Source organism: Lichenostomus cassidix, chromosome 11 (assembly GCF_008360975.1).
Source record: "Lichenostomus cassidix isolate B80296 chromosome 11, HeHo_3.0, whole genome shotgun sequence".
Taxonomy (NCBI): domain Eukaryota; kingdom Metazoa; phylum Chordata; class Aves; order Passeriformes; family Meliphagidae; genus Lichenostomus; species Lichenostomus cassidix.
This window is the reverse complement of record NC_139492.1, coordinates 7,001,859-7,015,428: the sequence shown is the minus strand read 5'-3', so window position 1 is coordinate 7,015,428 and position 13,570 is coordinate 7,001,859. Positions and strand designations below refer to the sequence as shown.

The 13,570-nt window shown below is 42.1% G+C and overlaps 1 protein-coding gene across 13 annotated transcripts in view; it reads right to left on the bottom strand.

Moving 5' to 3' along the window:
• CTCF (CCCTC-binding factor) overlaps window positions 1–13,570 on the bottom strand; it is a 34,851-nt gene that overhangs the window by 11,727 nt on the left and 9,554 nt on the right. For 3 of the 13 annotated variants that reach the window (XM_085071614.1, XM_085071613.1, XM_085071612.1), the window contains 3 exons: window positions 11,194–11,288; window positions 1,307–2,099; window positions 503–673 (listed from right to left, as the gene is read on the bottom strand). In XM_085071614.1, the coding sequence (XP_084927740.1) occupies window positions 503–673; window positions 1,307–2,099; window positions 11,194–11,247 (1,018 nt within the window). In that variant the 5' untranslated portion in view covers window positions 11,248–11,288. Of the gene's footprint in view, window positions 1–502; window positions 674–1,306; window positions 2,100–11,168; window positions 11,289–11,550; window positions 11,681–13,570 lie in introns of those variants that run through there. The other 10 variants (XM_085071609.1, XM_085071608.1, XM_085071617.1 and 7 more) reach the window with 7 other exon arrangements.

The following is a 13,570-nucleotide window of genomic DNA, read 5'->3' as shown; positions in this document are numbered from 1 at the left end:
TTAAGGCACAACAAGCTTAAGTATGTCCACAATTCAATTGCCTGTAGTTTTATACCCAGAACTTTGGTAAGGAACAATAGGAATGTGCTACAACCACCTAGCTATAGGTTTTATTCATCCATTTTATAATCTATTTTTTGGGGTTAGTGCATTTTTGCTGTTTTCAATTCCCTCTTGTTTAACTTCAGTCTCACTCTCATCATACTTTTCTCCAACCAGCTGTGACCATACAAAGATGAAAATACAAGTGCTAATGCCCAAGGCAAAAGAACATTTCTGTAACTTCAGGTAATTTGAGATCAAGCCCAGAATCAATTTTATACCTATGAAAAGGATAAGCTCTGCACCTGACCTGGCCAGGCAGAAAACAACTGCACCCTTTCCTCTTTTTTAGCTTGTTCCATAAGAGGAATTAGAAAAACAGGAGGGCTCTATCTTCAGTCTGTTTGCTCTGATGGCAGAGCAGATCCTACAAAAAGCATGTATGCAAACCCAAGAATACCTGTGTGAGTGTTGAGGTGGTTCCTCAGCAATGTGACTGTCCGGAAAGCCCTGCCACAGAGATGGCACTTGTGTGGTCTTTCGTCGGTGTGGCTTTTCATGTGGCGGTCCAAGTTGGAACGACGCGGACAAGTGTAACTGCACAGTTCACACTGGAATGTCTTCTTTACACCTGGTCATGAAGGAATTAATCTTTAGTCTTTCACAGTACTGTGGTCTACTGTGTAACATAAGAGGAAAGACTCTTGGCAGTGTAACTACTGCAAGGAACCACCGCACACTGCTAAATCCAATTGCATTGCCTATGGCTGGTTTGGATTAAATTTTCACGAGCATGCCAGCACTCAATGTTCCTTCTCCATCTGAAAAGGGCTCCTTACCTTACAGTTTTAACAAAAATCAAACATACTTATTACTGTATTTTGCGCCATCTACCTTACCCAGCAATTGGTTAGGAAAAAGCCCAGAGAATTAATTATAACATTGGCTCCTGATGTAAAACATGCACACAGACTGTTACACATGTACTACAGCAAAGAGAACAATCTCTTCAATCACAGTTGTATGAGAATATTAATGTCACAGTATCATACTTGAGGAAAATTATCTCCCTGGCAGCCTATAGAGAGGAGAAGGGAGGTGTGCCCAAGAAACACTGCAGTCAAACACCATTACACAGTGAGCAAGAAGCACTGGGCATTTCTGCTTTCCTCCCACTTGCATGTATTCATTCGCTTCAAACACATTGCAAGGTCCCACCACAACAAAAGCATTTTCAAAATCCACTTGCAGATGAGGAACTTACCTTTCTTTTTAATTTTTGTTGGTTTTGGTGGCTTCATATTGCCCACCACCTTTTCTGCATTAACCTCGGACAACAAACCCTCCTGCTGCTCCTCTTCAAAGTCATACACAGAGACATCCACATCTTTGCCTTCCTCAGTGTAGCGAAGCTTGCTCTTTTTGTTTTTCTTTGTTTTTTTGGCTGGTGGCTGATAGTCTGGATCTTTTTGCCAATTGGGATCTTCCTGTGGCTGAAGTTCACCTTGTTCCAGTGTCTCCACCTCACCATTTGCACCCACTTTCACTACTTGGAAGCCTTCTGGTAAAGGGAGGGTGTGACAGATCATGGGCTCCCCCTCCTGCAGGCCTCCTTTGGAAACCTCATTTTCATAAGCTCCCTGCAGTTCTTCCACAGACGTGGTGGCAACAGGTACAGTCACTGGTACAGGTACCTGGACCAGCTGAAGCTCACCAAGGTTTATAGGCTGCTCTTCCATATTAACAACCTGAAGTGTTATGATCTGTGTGTCATCCACAGTAGCCTCAGTTTCTGGAGGCACTGCACCTTCCATTACTTCGGTCTTCATCTGAAGAAGAGTTGGATCCAGCTGATCCATCATCACCATCTGCACCCCACTGCTGACATCCTGCACTACTTCACTTCCATCTGCTTGGTTTGGTGGGATATGACAAGCATCATCCTCTTGCCCACCTTCACGGCGTCTTTGATAGGTTTTCCTCTCTTTTCCCTTTATGAAAGTTTCTGATTCCTCCACAATAGCGTCGACTGCCTCACCTTCCATTTCACCTTCCTGCTGTAAAAACAAGAGAATGAATGCTGCACACCATCCAATGTGCTTAACAACTGCACAAACCCCACAGAAGAACAAGTTGCCCAACTGGAAACACCCTACTCATCCCAATCACATTCAGAAAACAGGAGCTGAGAGCCGTAGGTCTCCATGAGCCCATCACCACTGCAAACCAAGGCAATGACAGAGTGCTGCCTGCAGTGAGACACCTCTATCAGCTTCTTGGAAAGAAGGAAAGCAAGGAAGAGAGATTAAGTGATACGCACATTCCCGTTTCTCAAAGACCACAAATCCCACCAGCAAGATGCACAGCAGTATTATTTCTTACTGAGCTTTTTTTATCATTTCATATAGCTTTGCAGCACCAGAGGCAGTCTTTGGCAATAAATTTTAAAGATACAAAATTACCACACTGTTCAAATCAAAAAGCCAACCTTAAAGTATTACATTTGAGAGCTGCAGAACTTTTCCAGGAAGAAAAAAGCACTAAGAATTAAGCACAAGAATGTAAGATGCACTTATCTAATATCAAATTACTGATACTTTCTTTAAGTTCAAACTCCTCTGAACAACATAAGGACATAAAGGAGTTAGGCAAGTAAGTCTCTTGTAAGCAGCCTGGAGTTCAATTCCTGCTCCCACCTCTGGCCCTGCTGGGCCCTGAGTGGAGCAGGAAGATACACTGTGCACTCCCTTGGCTGAATGAGCCACAGCAAGAGACACAGCTCAAGTAAAATTTTACTTCAGTGTAAATGATGTAGACTCTGAGCTGGTGGATTCTAATGATATCTCATGATACCTGTGTAAATCCATCCATACAGTCACAAACAATCAACAATACAAAAGCTCAGCATTTTGGTAGGCCTTAACTGTAATTCTGACAATAGCTGCATGCAAACATAACACAGATTTTCTGTCTCCTCAGATCATCCAGTGTTCTTTGCTGCAGTTGGGGAAAAATATGAAATTCCTGCATTCTCATTCTACAGGAAGGCTGTTTCAAGAGTAATAAGAGCTAAAACAAATTAGCATTTTGCAGCTGTCTTTTTTTCCCAAATGAAAGGAATAAGATTATAGCACAGAAGCACTTTTAAGACCATCTCTGCTCCAGGTGGTTTACTTCATAAAAAAAAAAAAGGACATTTATTCAAGAATAAAAGGTTTCCTAACCATGCCAAACCCTTTCCCTGAATCAGAATACCATTTCTTATACCCCTCATTAAGCATTAAAAGGTACCAAGGTCAATTTTACTGAGGAAAGCAACAAAAAAGCCAGCTTCCTTACTAAGCCTGTGAAAAATTCCTGAATCCAGTCAGATTTGGTAAGATACTTCTGCATTTTCCCATTAGATTGACTGGCCTCTCAGACCAGCTACATGAATTAATATAAATATTTAATCTCCCTTGCTAACTCAACACTTTAAAAATCCCCATACTATTTTCAAATAGCTACTCTTAATTTTGCATATTCAATTTTGATTTTACACAAGCTTACAGACAAACATGAAGCACAGCTGTCAAGTCTCCATTAGCTTTAAAATTTATAAGACATGTAATTGCTATTATTTTTAGAGAGTTCTTACTTTCACTCTACTGTCTTTTCTAGTATCCTCCACTTCTGCTGTTAGAACAATAAAGCTCATCTTGTTCTTCAGCCTGCCCAGACTAGGGGCATAAATTAACGTGCTGTCTTGACATTTGTGATGTCGTAGGCAGCCACAGTCTCCAGAGGGCACCACATACCCAGGAATGCCGACATATGGCTTCCTGCATGCTCCCGGCAGGGATCCCGCCTCTCCTTTTTCCTTCACCACCCATCAGCTTTTCAAGTCGGAGCAAATCCATATGGACAAACAGCTGAAGTACACGAGATGATGTAAGTACTTAACACCAGACAGCAGGCAATCAGAACAGAGCTGGTCTTTGGCCTACAGCAACTGCAAAAGTGTCTTACAATTATCTTAAGTATTTACAGAGAAAGACTTTCCAGGTGACCAAAAGTGTCTGAAGGTAAAAGGAAGGACACAGCTAAACAACACATAAGAATGCAAATGGGCAAGGAATGGAGGAAAAAATGGCAAAAGCCCATCTGCAAAGCTAATGCAGTTTTGGTGCAGAGCAGAGGTCTGCAACCTTGATACAAGCACAGGCAGCTCTGAGCAGAGGTGGGGCTCTCACAAAGAACTCCACATTCACTATCAATATCAGCTGCTAACCAGGCTGTTAAGTCACCTGAAAGAAAGCCAACAGGCCAAAATTTGCCTGTATCCTCTATGATCCTACAGTGGAGTAGCAGGAAGGCACCATTTTAGACTTGTACAGCAGAAAATCCTAATGTCCACCAAGGAACAGGTCACTCGTGTACATGAAGATTTTGGCATAGGGCTGACGTTGTTAGGAAGTTTGCCAGCCTAGGAATACAAGTGTACAGGGAGCCCAAGGAAATGCCTGCAGCAAGACTCAGGTTAAAGACACTCACAGTGCGGGGTGTACGTGTGTGAAAGGCATGGATGGATTCTACAGCCGTCTGGTAAAGAAACTCAGACCCTGCTAGTGGGTCGCTGTCCCTCTGTCACCTCTCACCCCGTTTCCTGTCGCACGGCTCAGCAGGGATACACGACGGGGCTCGGCTGCCCCCGAGCGGCGAGACCCCGCACTGCACCGGGGCTGGGGCTGCCACCTCCATCCCTGCCCGCCACGGCGTCCTGACCCCGCCACCTCCGCGTCACCTCCATCCCTGCCCGCCACTGCGTCCTGACCCTGCCACCTCCGCGTCACCTCTCTATCCCTGCCTAGCCCTTCCACTACACCTGTACACCCTGCATCCTGACCCTGCCACTTCCACTGTCCCTGTCCACTGACACAGACCCTGTGGCCTCCAAAACTCACCGCACAGATGAGCATCTATTCCTGCTTATTCCAAGGCACCCACTAGAGTCTGCTCCTTTCCAAGTAAATGGATCTGAAAACATCTGTTTTTAAACCAAACTCTTACCACAGGGTCAATGTTACAATATTCTAGATGTCACATTAGCAACATATTATAAAATTACAGAAATGTAAAAGAGCTGTCTCACTTGATGTCTTGGACAGCTCAAAAATCTTGTGAAACTGCCAAGATTTCTTCTGAAAAAGTGTGGATTTACAAATTTCAAACTTCTCTAACTGGGAGGCAGGGACACAGAATGGACCCTAAATTTGAGAGTAAAATGTACGGGTGCTTTCCTATTAAACAAGCTCTCTGGAAAGACTCCATCTCTGCTGCAGGGAGCTTTGCACTGCCTGTCCATGACAATTCTCAATCACTCTGTCTTGAACAATTTGCTACTTTTTTAACTTACTTTTTCTTTAACCTAATTCTCCTTTTTCACAAAGTGAGTCTCACAGGCAAGTTTTGTATTTATTGATAAATATATGTCATATGCTACAACTAAGACCATTATAGCATAACTTTAGGAATAAAAACTCCATAGTTTCTCTCAACCTTTTATTTCTGGCTTTTGTCTCCAGCTCTCTTCCTACCAGTTACTGCTACCTTACACCAACAGCTCAGTTCCACAGTGACTGAATCTAAAAAGGAAAACAAAGCAGCAGGTTAAAAGATGCAGTAAGTCAAGACTGAAAAAAAGAGAAAAAGACAAGAGCTTCCAAAATAAGGAGAATGACCAAAAAAACCCCCAAAGAATATCTGAAAACACAATTCCCACTAATAGCTCAAGCCAGCCCTTACAGACAGGCTCACTCAACAGGCTCTACCGAGAGACACCAGCCACTGAACAGCTCAGTGCACTGTCACAATCCAATTAGCCAGGTAAAGAGCTGTGACATGCAACAACAGACCTAAGCTTGCCCAGACAACTGATGGACAGCCCATCTAAAAAGCTGGAACAAGCAGAAATAAGTGCTGTGCATGTCATACAACTGACACCTCATTCCAATGAAAGGAATTAAAAGGTTGCTTGAGAGAAAGTAATTTAGTGCCAACTGTCTTACTGATTGCAGCACAGGAGAGACTCAGCCCAGATACACTCACTTTCTTCCCAATATCCAGTCTAACCATGCCCTGTGTCAGTGGGAAGCCATTCCTCCTTGTCCTGTCACTCCAGGCCCTTGTACAAAGTCCCTCCCCAGCTCTCTTGAAGCCCCTTCAGGTACTTGAAGGGAATGGAAGAAGCATTAAAAATAACTTGCTGTAATTGCCAATGCAGAAAGTACAAACCCAGGGACAGGGATGGTTAGTGCCAGTGCCTGGTTTTTTTAGCAGTGTTATTTATCATAAAGCTACTATCAAAGAGGTATTTGTCTGCCTCTCAGCCACGTTAAAATTAACAAACCCTGAACCGCATCAAGTTTTATGCGCCAAATAACACAAAAATATTTTTGTCAAACAAGGCACAGTCAAAATAAAAACTGTTGGGACATTAACGCAACTGAAAAGTACCTTTAGTGCTGTAATATGTACTTCAATTGTGAAAAAAAAAAATTAAAACTCCAATAGCAACAATGAAGCCAAATGCTGCCAGTAAATTTCTGACATTCATAAAATCATGAAAAGGATCAGCAGGTACATTAATGCTAACACTCCTATGACCTTGCAACATATTCAGGCCTTGAATTCAAGTCAATCCACATACAGATCCCACTCAAAAACTGACATGGCTTTGGCACTTATAGATGAGCTACTTATTAAAATTATATGGGAGTGGAAATAAAGCCTTATGTTAGAGCATGGGAGACTTACGTTTCTCCTCCATTCCCTGTCAACCTTTGAAAGCTGAATAGAGGAATAAACAAAAACTTCAACTAAGAGTCTGCTGTTATCTATTGTATATGCCACTTCAAGCAAGAGAAAGATTAAAAAAAATATATATCCAACAGGGTTTATAGACAATGGGCACTTTTTTCTATCTTTTTCCTGCTTCATGTCTGTGTAAGTATTTAAGGACACGAGCAGATGCAGAGTAACTGCAGGAGTGCTTGGCCATTCTCCTTCCCATCGTGAAACAGCCTTATCTTTTCTCTGCAAAGTCTCCCAGCTAAGCACAGCCAAAGATAACACAGTTTAACAGGTAGGCAGCCTTTCAATTTCCTCCACCAGAGCTTCCCTGATAGAGATGAACATGGCATGAATGTAACTTATTCTAAAGCAGACAGACATACATCAGAACCAAACAGGCCAGCTGTGCCTTTCACATGCAAAACATCAAAGATTTACTACCATCAGGAGACACTAAAATGTTGGGATAATTTTACTAAATAATTTTCTCACAGTAAAAACTTACATCTTTCATTTGCCTACTGAATGCAATTCCATATCCACTGTTTATGACTGCTACACCCCTCTCTCTAGCTGCTTTCTCATTTCCTCCTTGTCACTTACAACACTGGCACTGCAAGCAAACAAGAAGTGTAGAATGGACAAACATTTATTGCAGCTTTAAATTTTAAAAGGCGTAGTCTCATTAACCTACTACTAAGCAATTATTCTGAGAAATATTTCAGCATCTCAGAGGGCATAACAAAAAGCAAGAAACCCAGAAAAGAAAAGCAAACTTCACCACACATTAATAAATGTTTCTGCTTTTTGTCCACGAGAAGGGACCTGTCAAGATCAAGCCCCAACAAATCCATAAACCAGCTATGGGAATGACAGCTGCAATTGGAAAATGCAGAGCTGTAGAAGGATGGTCTCCTTAAGTGCTGACCCCGTGAAGGTATCAGAGAAGACAGTCAGTGTTGGTGGTGATTACCTAACCAAGGTGTCTGTGCTGAGAGGTTGGTCTAAATAGGGCAGTAAGAGCACATTCTTCCAGCGAGTGATTCAAAGGTTTTAAGTTGATCCTTACACTAAACTGACAACTAGAGCCCACTTTTTCCTCACTAACAAGACAGGAGACTAGATTTTGAACCTGTGTAATAGTTTCATCGTCCCTGTAAGACAGTCAAGCACAGCACTCGCTGTCCAAAGAGCTGCTCTCAGATTCTTCCTCCCTTCACACTGACAGAATATTTCACCATAATGAACTAGATTGAGAACTAATTCCAGCTGAAAACAAATGCAGAGAAAAACAATTCTGTTAGAACATGTTCAGCTCCTGACCCAATTCCCCACACGAATGCTTGGGCAGCGGAAAGGGAGCATGTTGGGAGCACTGGGGCCACCTTAAGCTGCAGTACCAGCTTAAAGCTGCCAGGAAACCACAGCACCAGGAACCTTGTATTCCATCAGCTAGGAGGCTACACTGAGCTGTGTCCCTCCACTCTGCCATCCATCCAGGACACACTACAGTGAAATTGCTTTCTCTTTCTCTCAAGCCTACTGCAACCCTCTGGGTCACAGTGAGTTTGTGGGCAAGCAGACTGTCTGAATTCCACAGTATTTATCTGTGATCATAGCCCTCTCCCTATTTTATTCAATTAGTTGTTACCTGTGAACCAAAGTTACCTTTTACTTACACTTGTGAAGGCAGGACTTTGGCCCAGATGTTATCAAAGATGATCTTTACCTTCGACCCCTACAAATTCCCAAGGGCACAGCCACACCTGTCCCTGTTTACAGGACATTCCCCACCCACAGTCAGCTTGGTGCAGCGCTAGAATCAAAATGCATGCCGTGGCATTTCTCTACTTCCCCCCCTTTTCTTTTTCCCCTGCTCCTCCTATAACCTACAGAATCAAACTTCCTGGTTGTTGCTCCTGCCCAGGGATCCTAGCAGAGCTCTTTCGAATTTCATCATGTCTCATGAAATGATGCAAAGCAATGAGAAGCTTCACTCAGCACTGACCCCTATTTTTCAGTCAGCGAGTGGCACACACCTGTGATCTCTTGCAATTACTCGAATAAATCTGACCTTTCACTTTGGATCAAGAACTCCAGGAGTTCATGCAAGACATGGAAACAGAGTATGTACCCAGGGGCCCCCAGCCAGCCAGAAGGAAATTCAATTCCACATCTTTCCTCAGCTGCTTGCTGAACAAGCTCACTCTTAATCCTTGCACCTGACAGTGGCAGAAAGCCCCAGATCATGGCTCTTCCAGAACTAATACTGCTAATTCTGCTGTAATAAGCTGCAGCCTACAATGGAGAGAAACGCAAATACAATAACGTCAACTGCTTGAAACTTGCACCTGGTGAAAGCATTTCAGCTTTATTTCTGGAAGAATAATTTTTTCCTTGTTTTTCCTTTAGATTTGGAGAATGAAATATCTATTAAAAAGGCAGTAGGTACAAAATTAGTTAATATTCCTGGTCTTAAAATTTGTTCCATTCTGCCTCAATTTCTCCTTCCACTCATAACATTCTTTCAAAGCTTAGTTTTAATTTTTCACTATTTCTTCCAATAACTGCTAATGCATCTCACTAGATGACACTAGGTCTTTACTCATTCAGAGAATTCTCTACTGATAGCTGGGATATATGAGTGAAATATATCCTTATCAACCATTTTTTTTAAAGAAGTTTCACTTTCAAAATTATTAAGGAAGTCATCATGTTTTGCTAACCTGACAGTCCATTCCAGAAGGACAAACATGCAACTAAATCAGGTGTAAAATACAGAAACATTTACACTTTAAAGAAGCAGTCCCAGAGGAATTTTTAATGTTAGATCATAAAACTAATCAGTCCCTCCCTTTTACAGGTCTTCATAATGTAAAAGTGATGTAGAAGATCATGAAAAACCACCAGAAAACCTGAAGGTATTAAATTGAGAATAAAAAATTATCTCAGGTTAAACAGCCTGTAAAATCCATTGCCACAAAAAGTCTAATACTGTAGGTAGATACTGGAAAAATTACTAGTTTTATCGACAAGTATTTGTGGTCATTTCTCCCATCCCAAATTAATTTAGGCTTTCATTTAGGCTACTGTCAAACTGCTAAAAGCAAAAGATGCTTCTTGAAAATGAGTCTGAGCAGAGAAGGATTCTTCTGCCATCTGATGCTACGTTGCCTGATATCAAAATGGCAACACCAGCCACTCCCACACCTGAAAAAAAGACCTGTGCAACAAGTTTCATGGCATTCTGGAGATTTCCTAATAAGTATCTGGATTTTGTTTTCCTCTAAGGCTTCATCTGGACAAACAAGTGTCCAAGAATAAACTTCTGGGGAACAGCTATTTCTTTTATCTTTGCACAAAGTACTCATTAAGTAGTGATATTCTACCAGGACAAGTGAATTCAGGCTTTAAATTGGAGGAGCAGGAAGTGCTTATCCCTCTGATGGCAACAGGGATCCTACCCCATGAACAATAGCTGCCCATGCACTATTAGTCACCTCACAAATCATACCCTGATGCACATAAAGAGAACTAAAGTCAGTGCTAGTTAACTTAATGTCAGGCTGTCAAACACAGAGGTGCAGTTTACTGTTGTTGCAGCAGGGACAGGAAAGTCCAGAAGAGTTTTGAAAGCACCTATGGCAGAAGGGTGGTGGACAAGACAAACTCCCAGAGCCTAAATTAAGACATCCTTGCTTTTGAATCACAGAAAAGTTAGTCATAATTAGTAAGTGCTGGAGCAGACATAAACAGAACCAAACCCAGGTGAGTCCTTTAAAGTGACCCTCATGCTGAAATTTTAACAAGTTTCATTGTTTTACACACACCCCTAATTCATTTGGACTCATATTCCAAATATTCTCATACACCATACCCTAAAAGTGCTACAACCTTCAAAGCAGATGAAGCAAAAATCCCCCAAAATCCCACAAAGGCACTCAACCTTGGAAGAAAATAAGCCTTTCTACCAGGAAGGAGTAAGGCCTCATTTCCAAACACACCAACTCTGCAAAGAAACCATCCCTGCCTTTAAACTGCCCACTCATTCCCTCCATCCGCCCAACTATTCCTGCTGTTAGCACAAGAACTTTCAAGACTGCAGCTACTGGTGAGGAAACTAACCCAGGCCAGAACTCACCCAGCCAAAAAGATACTTAGTTCCACCCAGACCAGGTCTCTTGTGTGCCCAAACACTCAGGCCAGCCAAAAGAGAAGCATGGCAAGAGGGTTTCTACCAGCACAACGTTAAGCTTTATGTTCAAGAAACTACTGCCTCAGCATGGAACACATACCACACTTTAAACCCCCTCAATTTACATTTATGTTCTTGACGCTTCTGCACTTCTGCCTGGACTGATTTGTTCTCTTCATGCTGGCTATTCTTCATGCAGCTCCTGAGGTCAGAACACACTCTGGAACAGAACAGATGAACTAGTGAAACTACATAAAAAAGAAAGATAAGGGGGGATGGGGGGAGGAATAAAAGCAGTGTTCAATGTTTAATGCTTAACAAAATGTGTAGTCCCACACCCCTAACAGCAGCAGCATTGATAACTGCTTGAGGACCCCTTCACTTACCAAAAGAGCCATAGGTAAAATCAAAGGAATATTTTAATCAGCTTTAATATTTTTCACCAGGATGACTGAACTCATTTTACAAGCTCCTCTACCTACCTGTTCTCAAACTCTTTAGCATTTACAGTTCTGACAGCCCAAAGCTCCAGATGCCTCACGTCGGATTACAAGTGCAACATGACATTTTAGAGCCAGCTCTGCCTACTTCAGATGGCCTTTTTCTCCTGTGCTGTGGAATAGCAAATCACACACTGAAGGAGTTTTTATTGCTAAAGAGGTGTAAACGACAGCAAATATCACTCCTTACACACTGTCAATGCAGCACTGGATATACTACTTATATAAAATAACAAAATCAGCTCTAACACAGCTCTAACTTTGCCACCCTGAGGAAGAGCAGCCTCTGCTCACTGAAGCAACTTTCATTATCCTTATCAATTAAGGGCTTAAAATATTCACACATTTAGAGAAATACAGTATTTACAAGGCAGCACATTATTCCTCTTCTGTAATCCTTGTCAGTCCTCAGTGTGCACACATGCTAAAAACCCCGTGAATGGTAAGGAAGTCCAGAAGAGTAATTCTCAACAGAGGCACGTATTCTTGCTGCACTCAGTGATGAGGGCCAAGCAGTGTTGGATTTCATACTAGTTTGGTTTCACACCCTTTGAATTTAAGTGCTTCCCCCCCAGTTCTTCTGTGATTTATTTAGTACAAGGCACACCACTCTGGGTTCTGGTTGCATTTTTTACTTGGCAAGTCTATTTTTAATTGTTTATCAGCTTCAAAGAGCATTACTGATAAGAGGTTTGTTGGAGCTGTGGAAGGTCATTGATAGTGAGCTTTTAAAAAACGTTTGGAAATTATTTCTTTTCATTTAACACTCACTCTGTAAAAATCACAAATGCTACATACAAGCGCTGACCAGGAAAGGGGATGCTCAGAGGGGTGTGCTCCACTGCCAAGGGCATACTAAGACTGCTGATGCAAGCTGCATCCTTGCCAGGTTCCACGCTGTGCAACCCTGAAAAAGACTGCCATTTCCTGAAGTTCACAAACTTCTCAATTGACACAGAAAAGCCTCAAGAGTGAAGGACTTCTCCATTCTGAAGACACTTGATACAAAATTAACACCTCCCGTGGAATTTTATCACCTCGTAAGTTCTGTCACACCCACCAGGACAAAAAGGCACACTGAATCGAATGGAAGCGTCTTCTCACCTACTTTGGATTTCCTGAATTTTTGAATCAAGAAATAGTTTTCTTCCATTTTTGAAACCTAATCTTCTGCTTGGCAAATGAATTAAAAGTAAAGAAAGCTGTTTTGAAGAAAGATTGTACCCAAACTCTTAGGAGGGGGGAAACAGAAACAAACCAGCAATTGCAGCTCTTTCCTACACTAAAGACAACACAAATAGCGAACATTTCACAGGGATCTCTGCAGTTTAGCACTGATGGTGAATTAATGCAAGGCACAGCCACTGCCCCTCTCTCTTTACAAGCTACTGGCTCTGACTAAGGAAGTAAGTTACTGGAGTTTAAGAGATGTTTTGAAGCTGCTTGGGCACTGCTCAAGGAATATCAACCTACTAATGAACAGCCCAGGGAGCAAAGTTGCCCAGCACTGCAAACATACGTGCTGCAAAAATGCAAGGCATTCTTGTTCTGATCCACTCCAAGGGAATGTCCTAAAGGGAAAGAAAAGTAACTTCCACTCTCCTTTACTGCAAAGATGGCAACAAACTTCTGTTAAATACCTGGTTTATTTTCTGGCATGAAATGCCTTGCATGAATTTACATTCCATCAGATCTTTGACATATGGGCGAAGTTTGATAAGCTTGAAAGTAAAAAGGCGTCAATTGAAAATTTAAAGTGCTCCACACATCCATTGTTGAGCTTAGAACACACAGAAAAAAACCCACATAGATAGGCTGCCAGAACAATGAGGTGTCTGGAATACAAGACCTATACAGCAGAATGACAGAACCACACTCTTGGAAGGAGACAGTGAAAGGACAAGTATAACAGACCAGCTGCAACAACAAGTGGTCAAACGTTGGAGTAGATTGCCCAGAGATGCTGTGGAAACAAAAATATTTGCTAAATACAACCCTAAAT